General features: G+C 47.4%; 1 protein-coding gene across 1 annotated transcript; it reads right to left on the reverse strand.

The window, feature by feature from the left end:
- Positions 1-1,190: 1,190 nt before the first annotated feature.
- On the reverse strand, positions 1,191-19,172 carry RAB36 (RAB36, member RAS oncogene family). The gene is made up of 11 exons (XM_063144025.1): positions 19,117-19,172; positions 17,576-17,663; positions 17,288-17,379; positions 15,685-15,750; positions 14,403-14,504; positions 8,391-8,455; positions 8,248-8,299; positions 6,675-6,756; positions 2,478-2,568; positions 1,952-2,068; positions 1,191-1,451 (listed from the first exon to the last, which is right to left on the reverse strand). The coding sequence occupies exons 2-11, from the start codon at positions 17,642-17,644 to the stop codon at positions 1,387-1,389; spliced, it is 801 nt and encodes a 266-aa protein (XP_063000095.1). The 5' UTR covers positions 17,645-17,663; positions 19,117-19,172; the 3' UTR covers positions 1,191-1,386.
- Positions 19,173-20,966: the final 1,794 nt, after the last annotated feature.

A 20,966-nucleotide genomic window follows, 5' to 3' on the forward strand; every position in this document is an offset into this window, starting at 1 on the left:
AGGGCGGATATTTTTAATTGCTGGACTTCAACCAATTGTTTTTAAATGGATACTGTTGTTTTTATACTGTTGTTTTTATGTTTCTGATGGTTTTTAAATTTTTCATACTTTTTAATGTTTATTTATTTATTTATTTATTTTATTACACTTATATACCGCCCCCCCATAGCCAGGGCGCTCTGGGCGGTTTACAGAAATTCTAAAATTAAGATAAAAATGAGTATACAAAATTTAAAATTCTAAAACCATTTTTAACTGTTGTAAACTGCCCAGAGAGCTTCGGCTATAAATGTAATAAATAAATAAATAAACCAACCAACCCCAAAGTATGGCAGCTTCAATGCTGTTGGACTTGTGAAAGTGGGTTTTTAGGTAGCATCTTCTCCGTTGTTGTTTTTTGCTTTGTTTGCTGTTGACGGACCAAAGCAATCTCATGAAAATCTGGATATAAGCAGAAAGCGCTTCTCATACTGTTTCCATGTAAACCAGGTCAAGAATGAACCAGAAGGTCATCCAGAAGTAGCTGAGATGCCTACTCGAAAGCAAGACGGCAGCATACTGGACCCTTGAGCCAAGCTATTCCAGGAGTCTTCGCTGTGTCCTTTCTGCTGTGTCTGGAGGGACAGACATGTTCGCATATAATTGTGATTCCTAAAGAATCAGTCTTCAGAGGAAATTCAAAGTATATTTAATGCTATGATTGACAGGAAAACAAAGCCCTGTTTTGTACAACAGAACCTCATACCTCAGGCCTGCCTTCCCAAACCTGGTGTCCTCCAGAGATCATCACGCCCAGCCAGGGAATGATGTGAGTTGCAGGCCAACAACTCCAGAGAGGTTTGTCTCCAGCAACTAGCCTAGTGGGATTTCCCCCCAACAGTAATTCAAAACCAGAGAGAAAACTGATTCTGCCACTGTTCACCATGGGCCAGTGCAGGAGAATGCAGCTGACCCCTTAAACGCAATCAGGGGTGGCCACTGGGATTGCAAGCTTCTTCCTCCTCCAGCCCTTCTTCATTTCCTCCTGGTGGTCTTAACCATGGTAAAGAGCTATGACTAACCATGGTTAACACTAGCCAGGGGTCCCACTGAAACAGAATTTGGAGCTTCAAGAAGGTACCAGGCATCCTAACCTTTTTCAGGACTACAACCCACTGGCAGACAACCCACCCACCCACCCCATGCTTCCTGCTCCTGCGGCCTCTCATTGCCAAGGAAACGGGCTGCATGCATCCTGGATACAGTGGCCTTCCTAGAGAGAGCAAAGGAAGGGGAGGCAGGGTTTGCTCGGCTTCCTTCTCGTTGTCCTCCAAGACTCGGTTCCTTCCATCTTCCTGAAGTGCTGCCGGCACATCCTACATGATGCCAGACCAAGCGCTCGCACCACTAGCAGCAACCTGGGCTGGCCTGATGGCCGGCTTCTGAAGCCTCGAAGGAGCGTCCTTCTATTCCTGCAATGAAGGGACAGAGAATCAACCCTTGGCAGCATCACTTCCTGTGGAGTGGAACCACAAAGCAAGGAGGCCCAGTCACATCATCCCAGCCAACTGTCATCAACTGCCCAGTGGGAAGGAGTGCCAGGACAATGAGGCAGGCAGGCAGGCAGGCAGGCAGGCAGGCAGGCAAAGCTGGCATCAGTAGAAATAGTTAATGGACCAGGGCTAAGTTCCATCCTTCAGAAACACTTGCACAGATAATGCTCTACAGTCAAGCAGCCTCTATGCTCCCAGCCTTAGGTGGCAACTCTTACATGCATTGACCTGGGAGTGAGCTTTAGTGAATGCAATGAGACTTACATCTGAGTAGACATGTTTAGGATTGTTCTGTAAGTTTCTAAGTTAAGACTAACAGAATTTGGCCATCACCAGCCACCTCCTGTAAAATGTTAACTATTTCCCCCTCCCCCCCCCCCCCCCCCCGCAGCAAATTAAGGAAACAAAGTTGAACATACTAATGTTTCCCACACCGATCTGGGCCGTGTGGCTGTTGCTCTTCTCCAGCTCCAGCAGCACGGACTTCTCAAAGGCCAAGGCAGCAACTCGGCAAAAGAAACCCTTGACATTTTCTCCTGAGGAAAGAGAGAAAGCGCAGTGGTGGCGGTGGCGGTGGCGCCTCCCCATCATTCCAGGGACTTCGGTGCCTCGGCTTAGGGCTGCAGCTACAGGAAGCTGCTGCATCCAGAGAAGGTGTCAAGTGTGGTCCTTTCTCAGGGGAGAAGATGCGCTTCAGGCAGCCCCACTACAGAGCGAGGGATTCGGGTCTGCCTCCTTCCCCCTGCAAAAGGGAGGACTCAAGAGGGTCGCCTTGGAGTGAGCATCAAAGCACGTGTGTGCAGCACCATTCACAAGGCTCAAGCACTGCAGCCCAACCGAGGGCAACGTGGCCCCTGAAACCCTGGAAGGAGGCAGCTGGGATATGCCTAAGTTCTGCCATCCCAGTGGGGCACCACACAGCAATCTTCAATGAGCTCAACTGACCTGTTTTGGCCGAAACTGACCAGTACTCTGCCTGCATCTCATTGGCAAAATGAATGGCATCCACTTCCGTCCGCTCACATTCAGCATCGGACTGAAAAACAAATGAACCAAAGCCAAGGAACTGCTAGCTCTGCACTCTACACTGCAAGCATGTTCGCTTCTCCACCCAGCCCCGGCGACACAAAGGTTACGTAACAGACATTTTTCCTATAAAGGAAGAGTGGAATGCACTATGACACACCAGTAGCTTAGATGGCTTTTTTAAAGGAAGAAGTGAATGCATGGATGAACCAGCCAGCCAATTGGCATTCGCCAGGTCAGCTCCACAGAACCTCCGTGGGCAGAGGGAAAGGGCCTCAGATGATCAGAGGTGCCAGCAAGCAGCAGTGGCCATCTCACCTCCGCGCCCTGCCTGTTAATGCTTAGAATTGGGGAGGGCGCAAACATTCTGGATCAGTGGGCACATTTGGAATGTTGCAAGAGTGTCACAGGTGCTCTCACAAAATGGCTGACATGCCCAGTTTGCCCATTCACAAAATGGTGGGCATGGCTGGTAAGAAACCTTGAATATAAAAATAAAAACAAGGACAGGCAGGGAGTGTGTTAGGTGCAAAGAGAAATGTGCGTGGGCAGTACATGGGAGATGCCAGGCGTAGAAGCATTTGGGTATCTAGTGTTAGAAACAAAAGAATTGCCCAGCAAGATGGGCCTTTGGTTTGATCCACTAGGACAACTGTAATGTTGCTCTTCATCATGTCCTAGGTGTCATGCTCCACTGGAGGAATCCTACTCAGAGGAGGAACTAGAGTGTGCAGAGACGAAGAACACCAAATAAGAGCCCATGCCAGAAGACCAGGAGGAGCCTGGGTCCTCCCCCAATTCTTGTTTGGATCGATCTCTCATGTGGCTGACACCCTGGACTCCTGCTAAGACCATGCTCCTTGGACTGTGCTTGTTTTAAATGGCTGCCCTTGCCATGTTTAGCCCTGCTCCCCCTAGGTTGGAAGAAGGTGTTTCAGGTGATCAATCAGAATCAGACTGAAGTAGAGGAGTCAGCGTCAGAAACAGGTCAGCCTGTACCAGTGGGGGAGGCAGCTCTCACGGGTTCTTCTCCAGAGCTTATCTCGTCAAGGGCAAATCATACACAGGCAGTGGGAAGCCAACATTCTTCCAAAGGAGAGAGCACGGATAGGTTAGCCGATCCTAGAGTATGCCGCTGACTGAAATGGGCAGAGCTAAAGGAAGACGAGAGAGAGTCTGCCCGTCTCGCATCCTATCAGAAGCTGCCTTAACGCGTCTTGGGAAAAGGCTTTCCCTTCTTCTTGAAAGGACAATGGTCTCACTTAGTTTGCATAGTTTTGCTTACGGGAAAGTTCCTAGAGATTAGACTCTCTTCAGGTGGGAAGAGGTGTTTATTGCTTGAATAAAGCTTTGTGGATTACTTAGCAGGCCTCGTTATTGTCTCCCAGGAAGGCAGGAGGTTTTGAGAAACACGACAACCCTGTGCTTGACCCCAGCTTTGACCGCAGCTCTCTTCCTGACTGGTAACAAAGTGTTTCTGACCTCTGCCTGCCTTTTGACCTTGCTATACAGATCTGACCCAGGACTGACCCTGACCTGGCCTAAGCAGGACTCTCTTGTCTCACAATACAGGGAAAATGTAAGATGTGAATCTGTCTATGACTGGTTTGCCTCCTATCTCGCAGGTCGCTCATTTAGCGTGTGTGCTAATGGCCACTCGTCTTCTTCTTTTCCCCTTCAAGTTGACGTGCCACAGGGCTCAGTACTTGGCCCTTTGTTGTTCTCTTTATACATGTTATCGTTAGGTGATCTTATTCATTCTCATGGCCTCCAATATCACCTGTATGCAGACGATACACAATTGTATCTCTCATCTCCCGAACTTTCTTCTGACATCTCAGCCTGTTTGTCTGATATCTCAGCCTGGATGCTTCAGCGTCGCTTAAAACTAAACATGGCAAAAACAGTTTTGCTAGTCTTCCCTCCCAAACCGTCCCCTCGCTCTTCATTCTTTGTTACTGTTAATAATGTCACACTTTATCCGGTGGAAGAAGCTCGTAGTCTTGGGTTCATATTTGGTTCTTCACTTTCTTTCTCCTCACATATCGAGGCTGTAGCCAAGTCCTGCCAATTTTTCCTATATAACATTGCTAGGATCCATCCGTTCTTATCTGAATCTTCTGCTAAGACCCTTGTCCATGCTTTGGTTATCTCCCGTTTGGACTTTTGTAATCTTCTTTTGACTGGTCTTCCTTCTGCTCATCTCTCCTCTTTGGTCTCTCTTCACCATTCTGCAGCCAAGATTATTTTCTTGGCTCGTCGTTTTGACCATGTTTCTCCTTTGTTGAAATCTCTTCATTGGCTTCCGATCCCATATAGAATTCAGTATAAGCTTATTTGCTGACATTCAAAGCGTGTCATGGTCTTGCACCTTCTTATCTTTCCTCTCTCATTTCACTCTACCATCCCCCTCATACCCTCCGTTCTTCAAATGTTACATTGCTCTCCCACCCAAGAGTCTCTATCTCTCTTGCCCGGCTTCGCCCGTTCTCTCTGGCTGCCCCGTTTGCTTGGAATGCTCTTCCAGAGCAACTACGTACCACGAGTTCCATTGTAGATTTTAAAACGCATTTGAAAACTCATTTGTTTTCAATAGCTTTTGGTATTTTAGCTTGATTTACTGTTCTTATTACTATGATTATTCTCTTATTTCTGTTTTGTGAACCCCTTTCCCCTTTCATATGTTTTAATGTGATTTTAAGGTTGTAAGCCTCTAGGCAGGGTATCGCTGTTTTATTTGTATATTTTGTACAGCACCAAGTACATTGTTGGTACTATATAAGTTATTATTATTATTATTATTATTATTATTAATAATAATAATAATAATAATAATAATAATAATAATAATAATAATAATAATGTGAGCCTGCCCTTAGAGTAGGACCCCAAAAGAAAAGACCAGAATGTTGATCTGTTGCGCTATGCCAGGAGGGACAGAAAAACTGCCACCTTCAAGCTTGGGTTACTCCAACTGCACCAGAGTCCAGACAGGCTGCTTGTGTCACCCCGAGCTTTAAACCGTCATGTTCCTCTTCCTGTCTTCCTGCCATGATTCCCACCCCAACATCTGTCTGCAGTTGACAGCACCATATTAGCACTGTTTCAGGAGGATGAGAAGCTGATGAACTGAAACGATGTGAAAAGCCGCTGGAGGCAGCAGCTGAAAAACACACTCAATAGCAAGGAAAGAGGGTTCTGCCATGTTAGGTGTTGGCTGGGCCATCATGGCAGAGGGGCCGGGGGAAGGCAAGCCTGAGTCTACAGGGATAACCGGAGTGCCATTTGGCAGCCTTGTGTGCCATTTCCTAGTATAAAAGCGAGGCATAAATGAAATAAATACAACTTGCGCCCACACCACCACACCTTTTGGTCTGCACGACCTGCTTGGATCAGAGCAGCATTTGCTCACCCAGCCTTTTCCTCTTCCATCAGAGGTAGACAGGTGAAGTTCTCATGTCAGCCAACCATTTCAGAGTAACTGACTTTGCTTCTGTTCACACCTGTCAGGTGCTGCACAGTTGTAGATTATCTACCTGTCTCATCTGCATGCACCAAGGATTCCCATATAAGGACCAGAGTTATAAACCAAAAAGGAGAAAGTCAGGTGGGTCCAGCTGCGAAATGGAAAGCACTCCAAGGGACTGGGAGGATGTGGAGCAAAGCCAACGTCTTTCTTCCATGAGGAAGTCCTGTCTTTAAAGGGCTTCAGACAGTTAGAGTGCAGAAAAACAGGAACTACATTGGTGATCATCACAAAAATGCTTTTTCCTAGGAAGTGCTTCTGTGCCCTGAGGCATGCTGGGGTGGGTGGGTATAATCCCATTCCCCCCCCACATGCCCCCACAATATGGGGGCGGGTCATGATGAAGCTGTTGCTCTGAAGTCCAGTTCTTGCCATGCAAAGAGGGCCTCCTACCCTAGTAACCGAGGAGTTAGGATGTGCTGGGCGGGAGGCACAGTCAGCAGCCCACCAGCCGTCAGAGTTACATGCAGACTTAGTAAAGTCATCGTGCATAGGAACTGCAATTACCTAGCACGGTACAGTTCTGAGTAATGTAGCTATATTTAAAATAAATGTTGTTTGTTTTATGAGCTGCGTTTTGTTACACTTACCACCAAATCTTTTTTTGTTCCAACTAGAAAGATGAAGCTGGACCGTGGATTATTCTCCCTCAATGCATCCTCCAGCCACTGTCTGAAAAACAGAAGGGACAGAAAGCAGAAGATAATCAGCGGTGAGCTCACCTCACATATCATAAAGGGCTAACAGACCTCCGCTTTGCATCTTACCCCAGAGAGGACAAACGCTTCCTTTCAGACACCCTGCAGAAAGCGGAGCTCAAGAGCGCCTTCTGCCTGATGCTAAAGCCGCCTTGCCTGGTCCACACTGCTGCTAGGTGTGTGGGGATGTCGGAGGCCCTGATCAGATGGAAGAGTCTGGTTATGCCCAACGCGCAGGTCAGGATCGCCAGCTGAGCATTTCAGCCATGTTGCAGGCTAATGTCACAGCAGGACTGATCTGCGATGGCTCTCGGAGTTAACATCTGATCTCAATTGGACAGGTGATCGAGAGGCTAGCATTGCCCACAATTTTTCCCTAAGCAAACTTGTTTACACTTCATCTGACAGTTGTCAGCCTGCCACATGTTTGCCAATTTTATTCATCCTAAAATGAGCTCTTGATCTTGGGGCTGTTCTTATGCTGTACGAAAGGAAAGTGAATGGTAGCTGGTAGGAAAGAGGCAATGAGAGGAATGAAGGGTTAAGCATCGCAGGAGCAGGAGGAAGAGGCATCGGGGGGAGGAAATGACAACCACAATGAGATCAAGAGGAAGATGAACGCACACCATATGCTCTCCCCTCCTGAAAAACAACATCGTCTGCCATGCCAGTCCCCTTGGAGATGTGCTTCCTGCCCACCACCAAAGCTGGTTAATGATTCAGCCAACCCTGCCCATTTCAGTCTAGAGAGCTCTGGAGAGAGCAGCGGTGCGGATAAAGATGCAAGGCCCAGCAACACACAAAGCCCGAATGGAAACGATACGGGGGGGGGGGGAACACAGAAAAGCCACCTGCCACTAATCTCAGTCGAGTCGCTTCTGTGTTACAAGCAGATGAGCGCAGGAAGGCCCTCACACGTCACCAGTTCAACCTGCAGAGCAAGATACCTAATGCTCTCCCTCCACCCCCTCAATAAAGTGGAGCATGTTAAGGAAAGGCTTTGCTCCAGACACCAGTGGAGTCAGAAGATCCAACCCACCGGAGTCTTCTTAAGAGCCACTAAGCCGCACTTGAAATGAGCTGTCCTGGGCATCCCAGCTCAAGAGTCGTTGCTTCCTTTCCTAACTTGTCCCTAACAAATCTCCATTACCAGTTCAGCGCTACAAGAGGGAATGTTTCACAAAGTAAAGCTTCCCCTCTGAAAGCTAAGAGCATAAAGAGGAGCTTTGGTGGACCAGACCGGGGAGGTGGATTGAGTCCAGCATGCTTGCAGCAGTAACCAGCCAGGTATTTCTGAGAAGCCCCCAAGCAGTATAGCAAGGCAAGGCCCACCCCGACTTATGATCCCCTCCCACCTGTATCCAGAGATATAAATGCCCCTCAATCTGGAGGTTCCTCTAGGTAAGTCAGTCTAATTCCGCAATCGTTGAGATAATGTTTGCAGGACAGCGTTGTGACGACTTACTTGGTGTGCTCCAAAGTCTGGATATCAGCCAAATCAAAGACTGTTATAATTACTGCAATGGAAACAATACAGTATTATACAAAGTTCTAAGAGATCGTTGAATAAGAATAAAGTGGGGAGGGAGAGTGAAGCTCTTGACTTACCTTCCGCTCCTCTGTAGTAAGCAGATGCAATGCACTTGAACTTTTCTTGACCAGCTGTATCCCAACTGGGGAAAAGCAAAATAAGGAACATCAACTCAGCCAGAACGAGTGCAGCCTAAGCAAATGAAGCAAAAGGCTGGTACTACTGGAGACGGCGCCTTCTGGAATAATTTTCAACTTTAACAGGGAGTGCTTCTCTCACCCACCATCGTCATCAAAAAATGGACCCGAAGCATGGTCTATAGGCACCTGAGGCAGCCACCTTGCTGAGACTAAGCAGGTCTGGGTCTGGTCAGTGCTTGGAGGGGAGACTGCCTGGGAACCACAGGTACCCCCCCTCCCCCACCCGAGTTCAGCAATGGAAGAAAGGGGAATACAAATGTAATAAATAAAATCATCATCATCTGAAAATGACACTTAAGCCTTAGTTTTTTGGTTTTGTTTAAAAAAGAAGAGAAGAAAAAAAACCAAAGTACAGTGGCACTTCAAAAGCTAATATTATGCATCCCCCCACAGCCTCAGTTTATAGATTTCGTTTTGTCTAAAAATGTTCAGATTCAACATTTCCCGCAGTTCAGACATGGACTGCTCTTCTGCCTCATAGCATGGAGGTCTGCATACCATACAAAGAAAATCTGAGATAACGTTACTACACTAGAACAATCAAAAGCCAGCACTCATCATTAGCTAACAAAAGCTGTATTTAATATTTTCTCTTTCATTCAGCAACACATAAAATAGCCTCAAAAATACAAAATTGTATCTTTCAACATTCAGCCGATTAAAATTTGCCCCATGGATTAAATGTAGCCTCTACTGATTAATCAACTAACTCTGCGCGCCGTGATCATTAGCATACTCAGAAGTCCCACTGATGCCAATGGGTCTTACGCCCAAATATGTTGCAGCCTCACAGCTCAATCTTACACGCATTTACTGGGAAGTTCCATTATGTTCACTGGAGCTTACTCGGAGGTTTCCTAGCACTACCACGCAGAAGCCATTGTGCAGTTATTGCATCTTGTTATCTTTAACAAATTTCCACTGTAAGAAAAAAGACAGAAAAAGTGGAAAGAAAAGATACAGAGGAAGCGAGTGGAAGACAGCGCCTGGAGCCCCTGAAAGAATCCCCTGAAGGAGTCAGGGTGACGGTGCGATGGAAGACCTTTAGGCTGCGATCCCATGCACACTAACATGGAAGTAAACAGCTCTTAAACCACATTCCGAGAGTGAGTCCCATTGAATTCGGTAGACTTAACTTCTACATAAACACTCACAGGATCGTGTGATTTTATGACTGGTATAAAGCCTCCCCCTCACCAATGATCTGTTTCTGAGGAGCTCCAGCCATGATGGCTCTTATACACATGCAGTTTGTATTTCACTCTAGCTCCCTGTCTCATGTTCCTTCTGTTCAAGGGAAAGGCTGCATGGGGAGGGGCTTGTATCAGCTGGGAGGAAGAACATTTGGCTCCCTGCCCTTCTTGGCACTGAAGCTCCCTGACCTGGGTATCCTCAACCTTAATTGAATCAAAAGGGGCAAATGATGTCCTGCTGCTATATGTAAAGCTGGGGGACTCTGGCTAAGTGCAAATGCCTTCCTGGCTAATGAGTCACCAGACATCCAGCAAGGGTATTTATTATTTATTTACAATATTTATATACCGCTCCCCTTTCAAGAATTCCAGAGCAGTGGACAAATCGAATAAAAGAATAAAAACAGAATAAAAGCACAATTAAAAATACATTTTAAAAGAAACAAAAGGGGAAGGGTACTGTCATGTCATCCCCTTATGCCATAGTCTCAGAGGAAGAAACTGGTTCAGAGATAGAAGAATCTGATTTAGGGCCTAGACAAGTTATGGAAGGTCAGGGTTCTGGGAATTCGTCTCTGCCTGGTTTCTCAGAAGATTGCAGTCAGGGAGAGGCAGCTACTCATTTTCAACTAAAGCCAGAGCTAGCCTGGAACAGAGTGCCCGAGTAGCTGTAGCCTGAGGAAGATTATTTGAAAATTGGCCCAGAGCCAGACTTGGCTGAGGAAAAGCTACGTCCAAGGCCATCTCCTAGGCAACATCCAGGACTGAAATGGCAAGGGGAAAGACAACCAGACGGAGATCTTGACTACAGGCTACACTTTCCTGTAGGACTCGATTGACAAGCAAGGAACTCTAGTCACCCAACCCCCACATAAAAGTAGGTGCAGGGGCAAAAGAGGTTTGTGGGTACAACATTCCTGGTACCAGTCACTCCTTTGCCCGGATTACTCTTGAACCCTGAATTAATGCATTAATGTGATGAGCTCTGTGTATTGAGTCCCATTTCCTTAGGTCTGGAAGGGACCGCAGCGTGCTCTCCAGCCCTGTAGGGATGTGCTGATAACCAGCGTTCTGTTCTGGTAGGTATCACAGTAAGGAAGGGAAGGCCCTGGCAAATATTCCTTTGGTGTGTTCACCACAAGAGAGACTGCGCAATGTTTTCTGGTATGGTTAGGCGGAGCCGTCTGGCATCGGTCGTATTCCAGAAGGTTTTGAGAAACTAGTTCTGGATCGGCCTCATGTGAAGTCTCGCATGCTGAACTAAGAACACAGTTGCCGCCCTAAGTCCCAAAAGTCTCTGGACCTGGAATGCCGAGGTCTGGTGGTATTGAGCCAATCGGAGATCTAAGTTGACTAGTACGTTGATACGGTCCCAAGGGAGGAAAGCTTGTGCCTTCACTGCATCAAGAACCGCACCGATGAACGGGATGGTCTGCGCAGGGCATAGCTTCGACTTCTCTTTGTTGATGAACAGATTCAGACCGTTGAACAAGTTTCACACAAGCACTGCTGACCAAAGGATGCCTTCCCTCGTGGGGGCAACAAGCAACCAGTCATCTACGTAAGGTTCAGCCCCACACTTTGGGTGCATGGGATGCGCAGACAATTGCCATACATTTCATAAACACCCCTGGTGCCGTTGACAGGCCGAATGGAAGGACCTGGAATTGGAATCCCTACTAGCCTATCATGAACCTGAGAAAACGTGGGTGTAGAGGGTGAATGGCTATATGAAACTAGGCTTCTTTCAGATGGACTGCTGCAAATCAAACCCCTCGACGGAGAAGCGGCATGATTTTGGCTAACATGGTCATGTGGAACTTGCAGGTCTTGATGAACTTGTTTAGGTCTCTCACATCCAGTATTGGTCGAAGTCCTTTGCCCCTCTTTGCCCCTGTGAAGTAGCGAGAGAGAGAAAACGCCATTCTTCTGTGAGGGAGGAATGTGCTCGGTTGCTCCTTTTCAGAAGAGAGAGGAAGCCTCTTCTAGAAGGGTGCAGGAAGGTGATGTCCTCATTGTGCCGAGTGGAAGAAGGCCTTTGAATTAGATGAAATAATCATCTCAGGTTACGGAGAGGACCCAAGCGTCCTTGGTGATGCATATCCAATTGTCCAGGAACTGGGAGAGCTGAGAGCTGAACAAGGGAGTAAGCACTGACGCAACTGGGGGTGGGGGGAGTCAAAGCTTTGGCCTGTTTCCCTGATCCTGTTTCGAGTGGTGCGGTTGGTATTGAGTGGCAGAAGATTGCCTTTTCTGAGGCTGTGTACTTTGCAAATGGTTGCCTCAGTCAGAGTAATGGTAGTATGCATAATAGGGTGGTTGTTTACCCCACTTTTTAGGTCTGTAATGGGCACCGAGGATTGTTGACCCATCTTTTTTGCAGTTGTTTTTGCCTTTTGGATAACATCCAGTCTTGGATAACCAGTCTTGGTGTTGAAGAGGCAGGTCTTCAATCCTTGACCTAGCCTTAGGGATCAAGCCCACAAAGCACAGCCAGGCATGTCTTCAAAGCGCTATCGACCCAACCACAGCTTTTGCCACGTCTTGTCGGTGGCAGCGATCTTTGCGGAGGCAGAGTAATTGGCCTAGGAGGCGAGGAATCTCGAATTGCGCCCTCTGAGACTGCCATCGACTGCAGCTGGAGTGGCCTCAGTATTGAGAGGGCTCTGTTCTCATCTGCAGGTGCCGGCGCCAACTGGTGAGTATCGAAGATGTTTCCCTGGCGATGGGAAAATCCAGAAGTAGTGAAGGGATAACCCCTTCGGTCCCTTTGGGAGCTTTTTGCAGGGGTGAAGGATTAGGATGTGATTCGTGTGCTGGACCTTCTTTGTCAGACTTTTTTTAATGCTTTTTCTTTTTATGCCCCTTCATGGGAGGATTGGAGGTTTTAACCTTTTTCAAGATCTTTTTGGCCACTGAGATGGTCAACGATTTTCCTGACGCTGTGGGATCAGAGCGACCCCTGGGTTGAGTCGGTGATCACTTACACTCGCACCTTGTGGGGGACGATTGAGATCCCGTCGGTCCTGTAGGAATTTTGTTTCTGTGTCATACAGTCAACCACTTCCAACACCTTCCTCCAAAGGATTGCCTTTAAGCGATCAGATCAGTTGTGGGGGGTTTGTCTAGTAAATTTCATACAGTGAGGGCAAGACTTAACTACATGAGCCTCCCTGAGGCACAAAAGACAGAAAGAGTGGCCGCCGGTTGGCAGCAATTTACTCCCACACTGTCGGGGTTTGCAGAATGGGGCCTGGAGTGCCACTTGCTTCCTACGGAGACTTAACAAAGGGGGCGGGGAATCAAACAAGAAGAGAAGAAGAAAAACACTAAGAAAAAATGCTAAGTAGGAAGGACCTCACCAAAATCTCCCACCAAACCGAGCGAAGTCCCAAAGAAGCTAACCACTAGTCGATTGAAAGAGACCTGAGGGGAAGGTGGGAACCCAGTACGCATGCGCAGTGGACAGTGGGGGAGGGTTCCCACCAAAATGCTCCTCAGCTTTGGAAGATTCCTAAATTGAAGCTCCGCGCAGAGCCCATAATGTGTGATGCACAGGGACCACCAAGAAGAAACTCATATTGCTAACTCCCCTTCCCGGCCTCTTTCTGTGTTTGTTAACTTCCTCAGACTACTCAAGGGAAGACCCCATGTTTAGGGCCTTCATCCCAAAGTGTATTTTTGTAGCCACATTGGGTTTGGCTCCAGCATCCATAATAATGGCTTAGCCAGCCACTCAGTCTCCCCTATCATTGCCTGAGTTAGAACCATCTTTGGATGTATCAGATCCGTGTGGATGACTGGCCGATTTTGAATTCATGACCAAAACCTGTAGATATGAGAGTAGCCTGTGCCTGCCATGGACTTCCAAGTACCAATGACTAACCTTTTCCTCGTAAAATCACTCAATCTGTCCATTTCACCCCTGGCACTGCCCAATCTGTGCCACTAAAGCTCAGGTAAACCCTGTTGCGTACTGCCTCCTACATCCTATCACCCTCCTGGATCCTCTTTTGGCAAACTCTTAATTCCTCAGCTGTGGTATACTAATCTAACCTTCTTCCTTCTCTAAACATTCATGGAAAAATAAATTTATTTCATTGCAAACTTTGTCAGTGTTCTAATTCCCCCATTTTGTTGGACTACAATGCATGATCTGCTGTGCGCCTCCATTTCCGGGTTCGTTAGGCACATGTTCGTTAGGCACATAGCACCCTTCAAATACTTAAAAGGTTGTCACACAGAGGAGGGCCAGGATCCTCCCAGAGTGCAGGACATGGAATAACAGGCTCAAGTTAAAGGAAGCCAGATTCTAGCTGGACATCAGGAAAAACTTCCTGACTGTTAGAGCAGTACGACAATGGAACCAGTGACCTAGGGAGGTTGTGGGCTCTCCCACACTAGAGGCATTCAAAAGGCAGCTGGACAACCATCTGTCAGGGATGCTTTAGGGTGGATTCCTGCATTAAGCAGGGGGTTGGACTCGATGGCCTTGTAGGCCCCTTCCAACTCTGCTATTCTATGATTCTATGTGTACACATGTGAGTTTGTGCACAGATGTGAATGAGTACATTCAGCAACAGAATGGTGACATTTCAGCCACAGTGGTTTTGATACCACTAATTAAGGCTTGTTTTTTCTGTTAAAACATTCCATGTGCAAAGTGAGGAGGGAACGGTGCAGTGTGCCAACTTACATCTGAAGATTATATGGGACTCCAGCTATCTCAAAGCGCTCAATCTCAAAGTCCACTCCAATAGTTGCCTTATAGTCTCGGTTAAAAACATCTTTGCAAAACCTGCAATGGGGGGAAAAAATGACTGAGATGGTATTTTGGGCTTTTCTACATGAGGCTGTTAATTCTCTGCATGTACTTTCAGTGTTACTGCAGAACTGGTATCTGAGCACTACAGGAGGAGTATTTGCTTTTCTACCTTTCTGCTACATCCCCTCTAAATGACACTCATAGATTAACACAATGTGCATGTGAAAACAGCATTTTTTTCACTTTCAGAAATAATACCCCATTTTCTCTACTCTGAAAAAAAAACTCGCTGAAAAGTGCCATTTGAAAACAGAAGCAAAACTGGAGGATCATGACGTCATCTAAAGAATCCATAAACAATAGCGGGTAGAGAATGACAAGCACCCAATAAATGCCTCATATAGAAAAGCTCTTTGGCTCTTTAAAAAAGGAGAAGGGGTCCTTTTTAAAAGCTGCGATCCTATACAACACTTACTTAAGTCCAATTAAAGTCAGTCAGACTTATTTGTGAGTAGGTGCATAGGACTAAACTACAAATGTTGTACTAGAGAGAAGGGGAGGAACTGATTATTTTCAGGGGTTTATTTAATAAAAACATGAGCAAAGTTAAAATTCCTATTGGCTAGCAAACCCCCACCCCCACCACCATGGAAGCCTCCTTACTGGCAATGCAGAGTCAATGCAGAGGGCGAGGACACATCACACACACAGGCTGGTTAAATTCAGCGTTCTAACATGTAAGAGAGATGCGTGCTGAGCATTCGTGTTTTGTCCCCTTCAAAGGAACGACCAAGGCCGAGTACGGGTATAGCGAGACTCAGTTGTAAGAGAGCATCATAGGTGAACCAGTAGAATGGGTTTACTACATATGCAGTGCAGAAGTTAAATTCAGGTATCTTACCTTGCAAATTCCATACATTTTAGCAAATGAGTGGATTTATAAGTGACTTAATTCTCTTTTAAATTGAAGGTTTTTATTAGAATATTATTAATTATCACCCATGCTCTTTTCTACTTAAGAAAAAGCCCAGTTTTCAAGCTTTGTGGTTGAAGCATACATCTAAGTGTGTGTGGAGGGGCAGGGACCAAAACACTTGTGAATTTATACCAGTCTAAACTGATCAGCTGGAAATGCCTTAGAAATGGTGGTTAATTGCTGCCCTTTAGGCTGAAAATCTGCACAGTTTTGACTAGGTGTTGAAATTTACTGTACCTGTTGATGAGGCTCGTTTTTCCAACATAGAGGTCTCCCACCACAACAACTTTGGATATTTTTAGCCTGAAACATACATTTTCACATTAGACAGCGTCATTAAACAATGAAAAGCCAAAGTAGGTGGCTACCAATAGGAAAAGCCAACTAAAATATCACAAAGTAGTGATCAAGCTTTCAAGTCCTCTAGAACCCTTCTTCAAGCTGGGTGAGAAGCAAAAGAAGTGAAGTGGGAAGGAAGAGAAAGAAAGCAGGCCTGGTGATGAAGCTCAAGACTCTGCAGTTGATGACACAGATGGAGCGAGGAGGAGGAGGAGAAGCAGCAGCGGCAGTAGTAGTACTTAAGAAGGTGTTGAGCCAACTTAACCAAGCGAGGTGCAAAACAAATTTCAGGTTGCTGGGACAAAGAAACAATAAACAAGTAAATATTTGTTTGTTTGTTTATTATTAAACATTTATATCACAAGGATCTCATCCAATCAAGTCATCATCCAATCAAGTATTAATTTATCCAGTATCTGGCATATGCAAAATATATCCCAGTCCCTTGTGAGGCAGAGAACACAAAGTAAAAGCATTGGGCAAAAGGCAGGATACAAATAAATATTATAATAATAATAATAATAATAATAATAATAATAATAATAATAATAGGAAACAGGTACGCCTTTATATTAGCAAAGCTGGGGATTAATTTTCCATGATGCTCTGGGGAAATAGTTGAAATAGTTTAATTTCTTGGCATTCTGGCTCAGCTCAAGCATCATCACCTTCTTTTTTCTATTTTTCTCCCCCCCTTCCCTGACATCCTCCCCCCTCCCCCACTCCAGTGGACTCCTTCCTGCTCCTCTTGCTCCCCCTTCTCTCATCCTCACAGAGAGATGTAAAAATCAGCAGGAAGACCAGTGCAGTGATGGGAACCCCTGGCATGGGGAAACCAAAGCAACAGAGGACCAGTATTTGTGCCATACATCACTGAGGAGATCAGGCCCTGCCTAGCTGCTAAATGAGTGCTGCGCTGGGACACCACTAAAAGTGATAACCCTCTCATCAGGAACTCCCTCAAAGCAGCCACACTCCCAGGGAGAGAGAAACCACCCCCACCCCACTCCATAATTTGGATATGATGCGCTACTGAACTCTGGCGTGCTGTGTCCACCATTCTAAGACTGCATCCCATGCTTCTGCCATTCTTGTTCCACAACTGTAAATCATTGAAATAGGATTGTAAGCCTATGCGGCAGGGCCTTGCTATTTACTGTTATACTCTGTACAGCACCATGTACATTGATGGTGCTATATAAATAAATAAATAAATAATAATAATAATAATAATAATAATAATAATAATAATAGCTGTGGCTATTAGAGAGGGCAGCTCCCTGACACAAGGGCCTTACGGTTGAGACTACATGCCGTCAGAGGGAAGCTGGGAGTTGTAGACCAAAACACCTGGGGCAGGTGGGTTGGCTGTGCCAGGTTGGGTAAGTCTGATCTGCTTCTGGAATGTGGCACATGTCGCCTTTGAAATGTTATTAAGTGTTGAAAAGGCTGAGAAAATGGGTCCCTAAAAAAATTTGTTATGCGAAGCTTAGTTTCTCACCCAACAGTGCCGGTGTTCCGTCGCTGACAGGCGTTTCTCACTTGAGTGTGAAAGTGATCTTTGAACTGGAGACAGGCCTCAGGCGTATACCACTGCAGGCAGAGAGGCAGACAGAGAGACAAACAGACCGTGAGCAGGAGGCACTTGGCTCTACTGAAGGCGATACCTACGCTGCCCTCAGCTCACCACGCCAAGCCATTGTGGCAAGGGAGCCAGACTCCCTTGGAGGGAAAAGCCTCCAATTGCCAGGGAGCCGGCGAGATGGACCCAGGTGGAAAGTTTGCTTACTTTGGGGAATTGGGAGATCATTCTGTCTCTGCTCACCGGTGGTGTAACACGCAGCAGGGTGGCTGCCATTGCCCAGATTCAGCTTGTGCTGCAAAGTACGAAATACATAAATCAGATAGAAGCATCCTCGGGTGAAGTGCCAAGAGTGAAATATAAAAGAACAATACTTAGTACTTGCCTTTCTGCCATCCTCACTGTTGCCCTATGAGATAGGTCAGTATGGTCATCTCTAGAAGGCCGATGGCGGGACTGAACAAGGGAGTCTGGCCTGCCTATGGCTGCCTCCTGAGCTCCTGCCTCTGATGCTTTCCCTGGTCAGAGCTGTGTCTGCTGGTGGCCTTGCAGCTGCCTTGTTCACTAAAGGGCCAGGCCTTTCTGGGAGAAAGCTGGGCGCCAGGGAGTTGCTATAGGAGAGGTGAGTGGCATCCCCAGCTCACAACGGCCCTGGCAGGGCCCCCCCTCCAGGGCCTCAGTTCACAGTCAACACCCTTTTATCCACTTGGATTATGCTTTAACCTTTCCTAGCTCACCTTCCCCCGCTTCAGAGGCCAGGCTGAAAAACAACTTCTAGCAGTTCAAAAAGGCGGCCACCCGCCACCCCCAGGGCAGGCCCAAAGGAAAAGGCCGGCTTGCGGCTCCTGCCCTCGTCCCGCCCCACCCCCAGAAATGGCTTTTAGAGGATGTCTTTCAGCGAGGCAGCTTTTGCCTTGTTGCTTTAAAACAACCCTTGCTGGGAACCCTGTTTGCCGCCTCAGGGAAGCAGGTCGTGGCGTCTCTGGGACAAATGGAGATTCCTGTCGTCCAGGTGCCCCGCAGACGACGACCAGGGAGAAGGGTGGGCGTCTGCCTGGATGGTGGCTTGGTCTGTGCACTGACCAAGAGCTCAGGCGAAGGGCAGCTGCTCAGGCCCGTGCAAAGGAGCCCACCGCGCAACGCGAAAGCTGCGAGCCGTTTTCGGCAATGACCCCAAGAAAGGCGGGTCCCTGCCCTGAAGCAAGACGAAGCCACTGCTTGGGGCAGCGGATTGTGGGTTGCCCTCAAGAGGGAGCAGACAGAGGAGACCCCCGGGCGTCATTCTCCGGGGAGTCCAGCCCCCACGAAGCCCCCACCAGCGCGCCCATCAGTTCCAGCAAGGCCCCCACTTGCCTCTTCGGCGTGGGCGTGGCGGGGAGAGGCGGGGACGGCGGACGAGTTAAGATGCCGGTGGCCGGCCGGCCCTGGGTGCAGGGAACGAAAGCCAGGGGGAACGTGGTGCAGAACCCCGTGGTCTGTTCTCAGCCACGGAGATTTTGCATTCCTACGACAAACCGCTCGAAGGTGACACCAGCCTCGCCACCGTGGCCGAATTACTCCGCAGCGGGCCCACCGTGGCTTGCTAAGCCAGCCTCTCAACAGGCCACCCGTGTCCGGGGAGGGAGGGAGGGAGGGAGAGAGGGCCTCGCTCCACTGGGCAGACCAGCCGCTCGCCGCTGCTGCACCTCCAGAAGGGATGTGTCTAATTCAAATTCCCGTCACTGGCAAAGACGGAGAAAAGGACTCACCCAGCCTGCAGCAGCCGATGCAGCAGCTCCCGGGCTCCACGAACAGCTGTGCCTGCCGCCGCCGCCGCCGCCGCCGCCGCGAGGCCATAGCAACCGCAGCACAAACACCGCCGCCCCTCCACGCACACACAAATGAGACGGTGGAGTTCAAACGCAGAGCTACTAACCGAGCACCTGAGAGACCTCTAAAACTCAGCAACTGGTGACAAATGGTTCTGGCCGCTCTGCCAGACGCTGACCTGGGGGCGGGAGGGTGGGTGTTCCTCAGCAAAACTGAACTGCTCCCTGCTGCTACCGTTTCCCCCCTTTTCAGTGGAACCACCTGCCTTTTAACTGGAAATGTGTATCTGGAACATTTTTGCAACATCAAACTCCCATCTCTTAGAAAGTGAAGCAGCAAAACTGTGGGAACAATTTTTAGGACATTGTCCCGAGCAATCTTCATAGAAGGGAATGCTGGTCATTTCAAAGATAGCAACCCTGAAGAAGCCTCTCTCCTTTTTTTTTTTTTTTTTTTTAAGTACGTCACCAGACATACTGATTCCGCCAGAGCACCTCCGCAGCTGTGCCCCCCTTCTGCGGGAGTGGTGCTGTGGCCCCCCTTCACTTCATTTTAAGCCTCTTGGCCGACAGAAGACGAAGCATTATTTCTTCCAGCACAAAACAACATTATTATTATTATTATTATTATTATTATTATTATTATTATTAACATTTATATACTGCCCCATAAGCAAAGCTCTTTGGGCAGTTTACAAAGATTAAAAGACTGAACACTAAAAATCAATCGATTCTGGTTCCTGACTTGGAGCTGAGCAGGAGCAGGGAAGAGCAACTGGCCCAGCTCAAGTAGGAGCTATAAAAGTAAGCCAGATTCCCAGGGAGCGAGCGAACAGGAAGAGCAAACAGGAGTTTAACAGGGGGAGGTCAAGGGGGAGGCCTCTAAAAATAACAATAATAATAATAATAAAAATAAATAAATAAAATAAAAAAGAGGTGGGAAAACCAAAGAAAAACAAAGAGAAAAAACACCCACAAAACCACCACCAATAATAATAATAATAATAATAATAATAATAATAATAATAATAATAATAATAAGATCTTACTTTCCCTTAAGACATACTCATATAGTTGTGTACCTTCAGAGAGGACACAACAAAGCAAAGGCAATTCCACTATAATCAAAAGGGGGGGGGGAAACCAAAGCAGAAATCGACATTATGGATGGAAAGGAGTCCCTAGAGGTGGTGACCTGCAAAGGGTGTGCAATGTTCGTGTTTCTGCCTGAGCTCAACATGGCGTATACCTGCAACAAGTGCAAGCTGGTGGCACTTTTGGAAGAAAAAGTGAGAGGACTTGAGGGGCGAGTGTCCACCCTCCAAGGAATAAGAGAAGTCGAGGAGTTCTTAGACCGAACGGTGGAACTGCAACAGCAACAAGAAGCACACGAGATTGAAGAGCAACAGCCAGCTGAAGCGGAACTGGAGTATGCTGAGGGGAGGAAAGCCAATGAAGAGGAAACTCTCTGGAAAAGAGTGATAGTTAGGAGCAGAAGAACTAGAAGGCATTCTGCACCGGTGGAACCATTAGAGTTAAGCAACCGCTTTCAGCTTCTGGAGAATGAGACTGAAGGACAGTTTGCAGAGGAAGAAGTATAGCAGACACAATGCAACAATGACCAAGAGGCAGAAGGTAGGTCAACCAAGAAGAAGAGAAGAGTAGTCGTTGTGGGAGACTCCCTGCTGGGTGGGATTGAAACCCAAGTATGTCGTGAAGACCCATGGACTCGCCAGGTGTGCTGCCTCCCTGGAGCACAGATTAGAGATGTGACTGAAGGGTTACCGAAG

The sequence above is a fragment of the Elgaria multicarinata genome, chromosome 18, assembly GCF_023053635.1.
Source record: "Elgaria multicarinata webbii isolate HBS135686 ecotype San Diego chromosome 18, rElgMul1.1.pri, whole genome shotgun sequence".
Classification (NCBI taxonomy): Eukaryota; Metazoa; Chordata; class Lepidosauria; order Squamata; family Anguidae; genus Elgaria; species Elgaria multicarinata.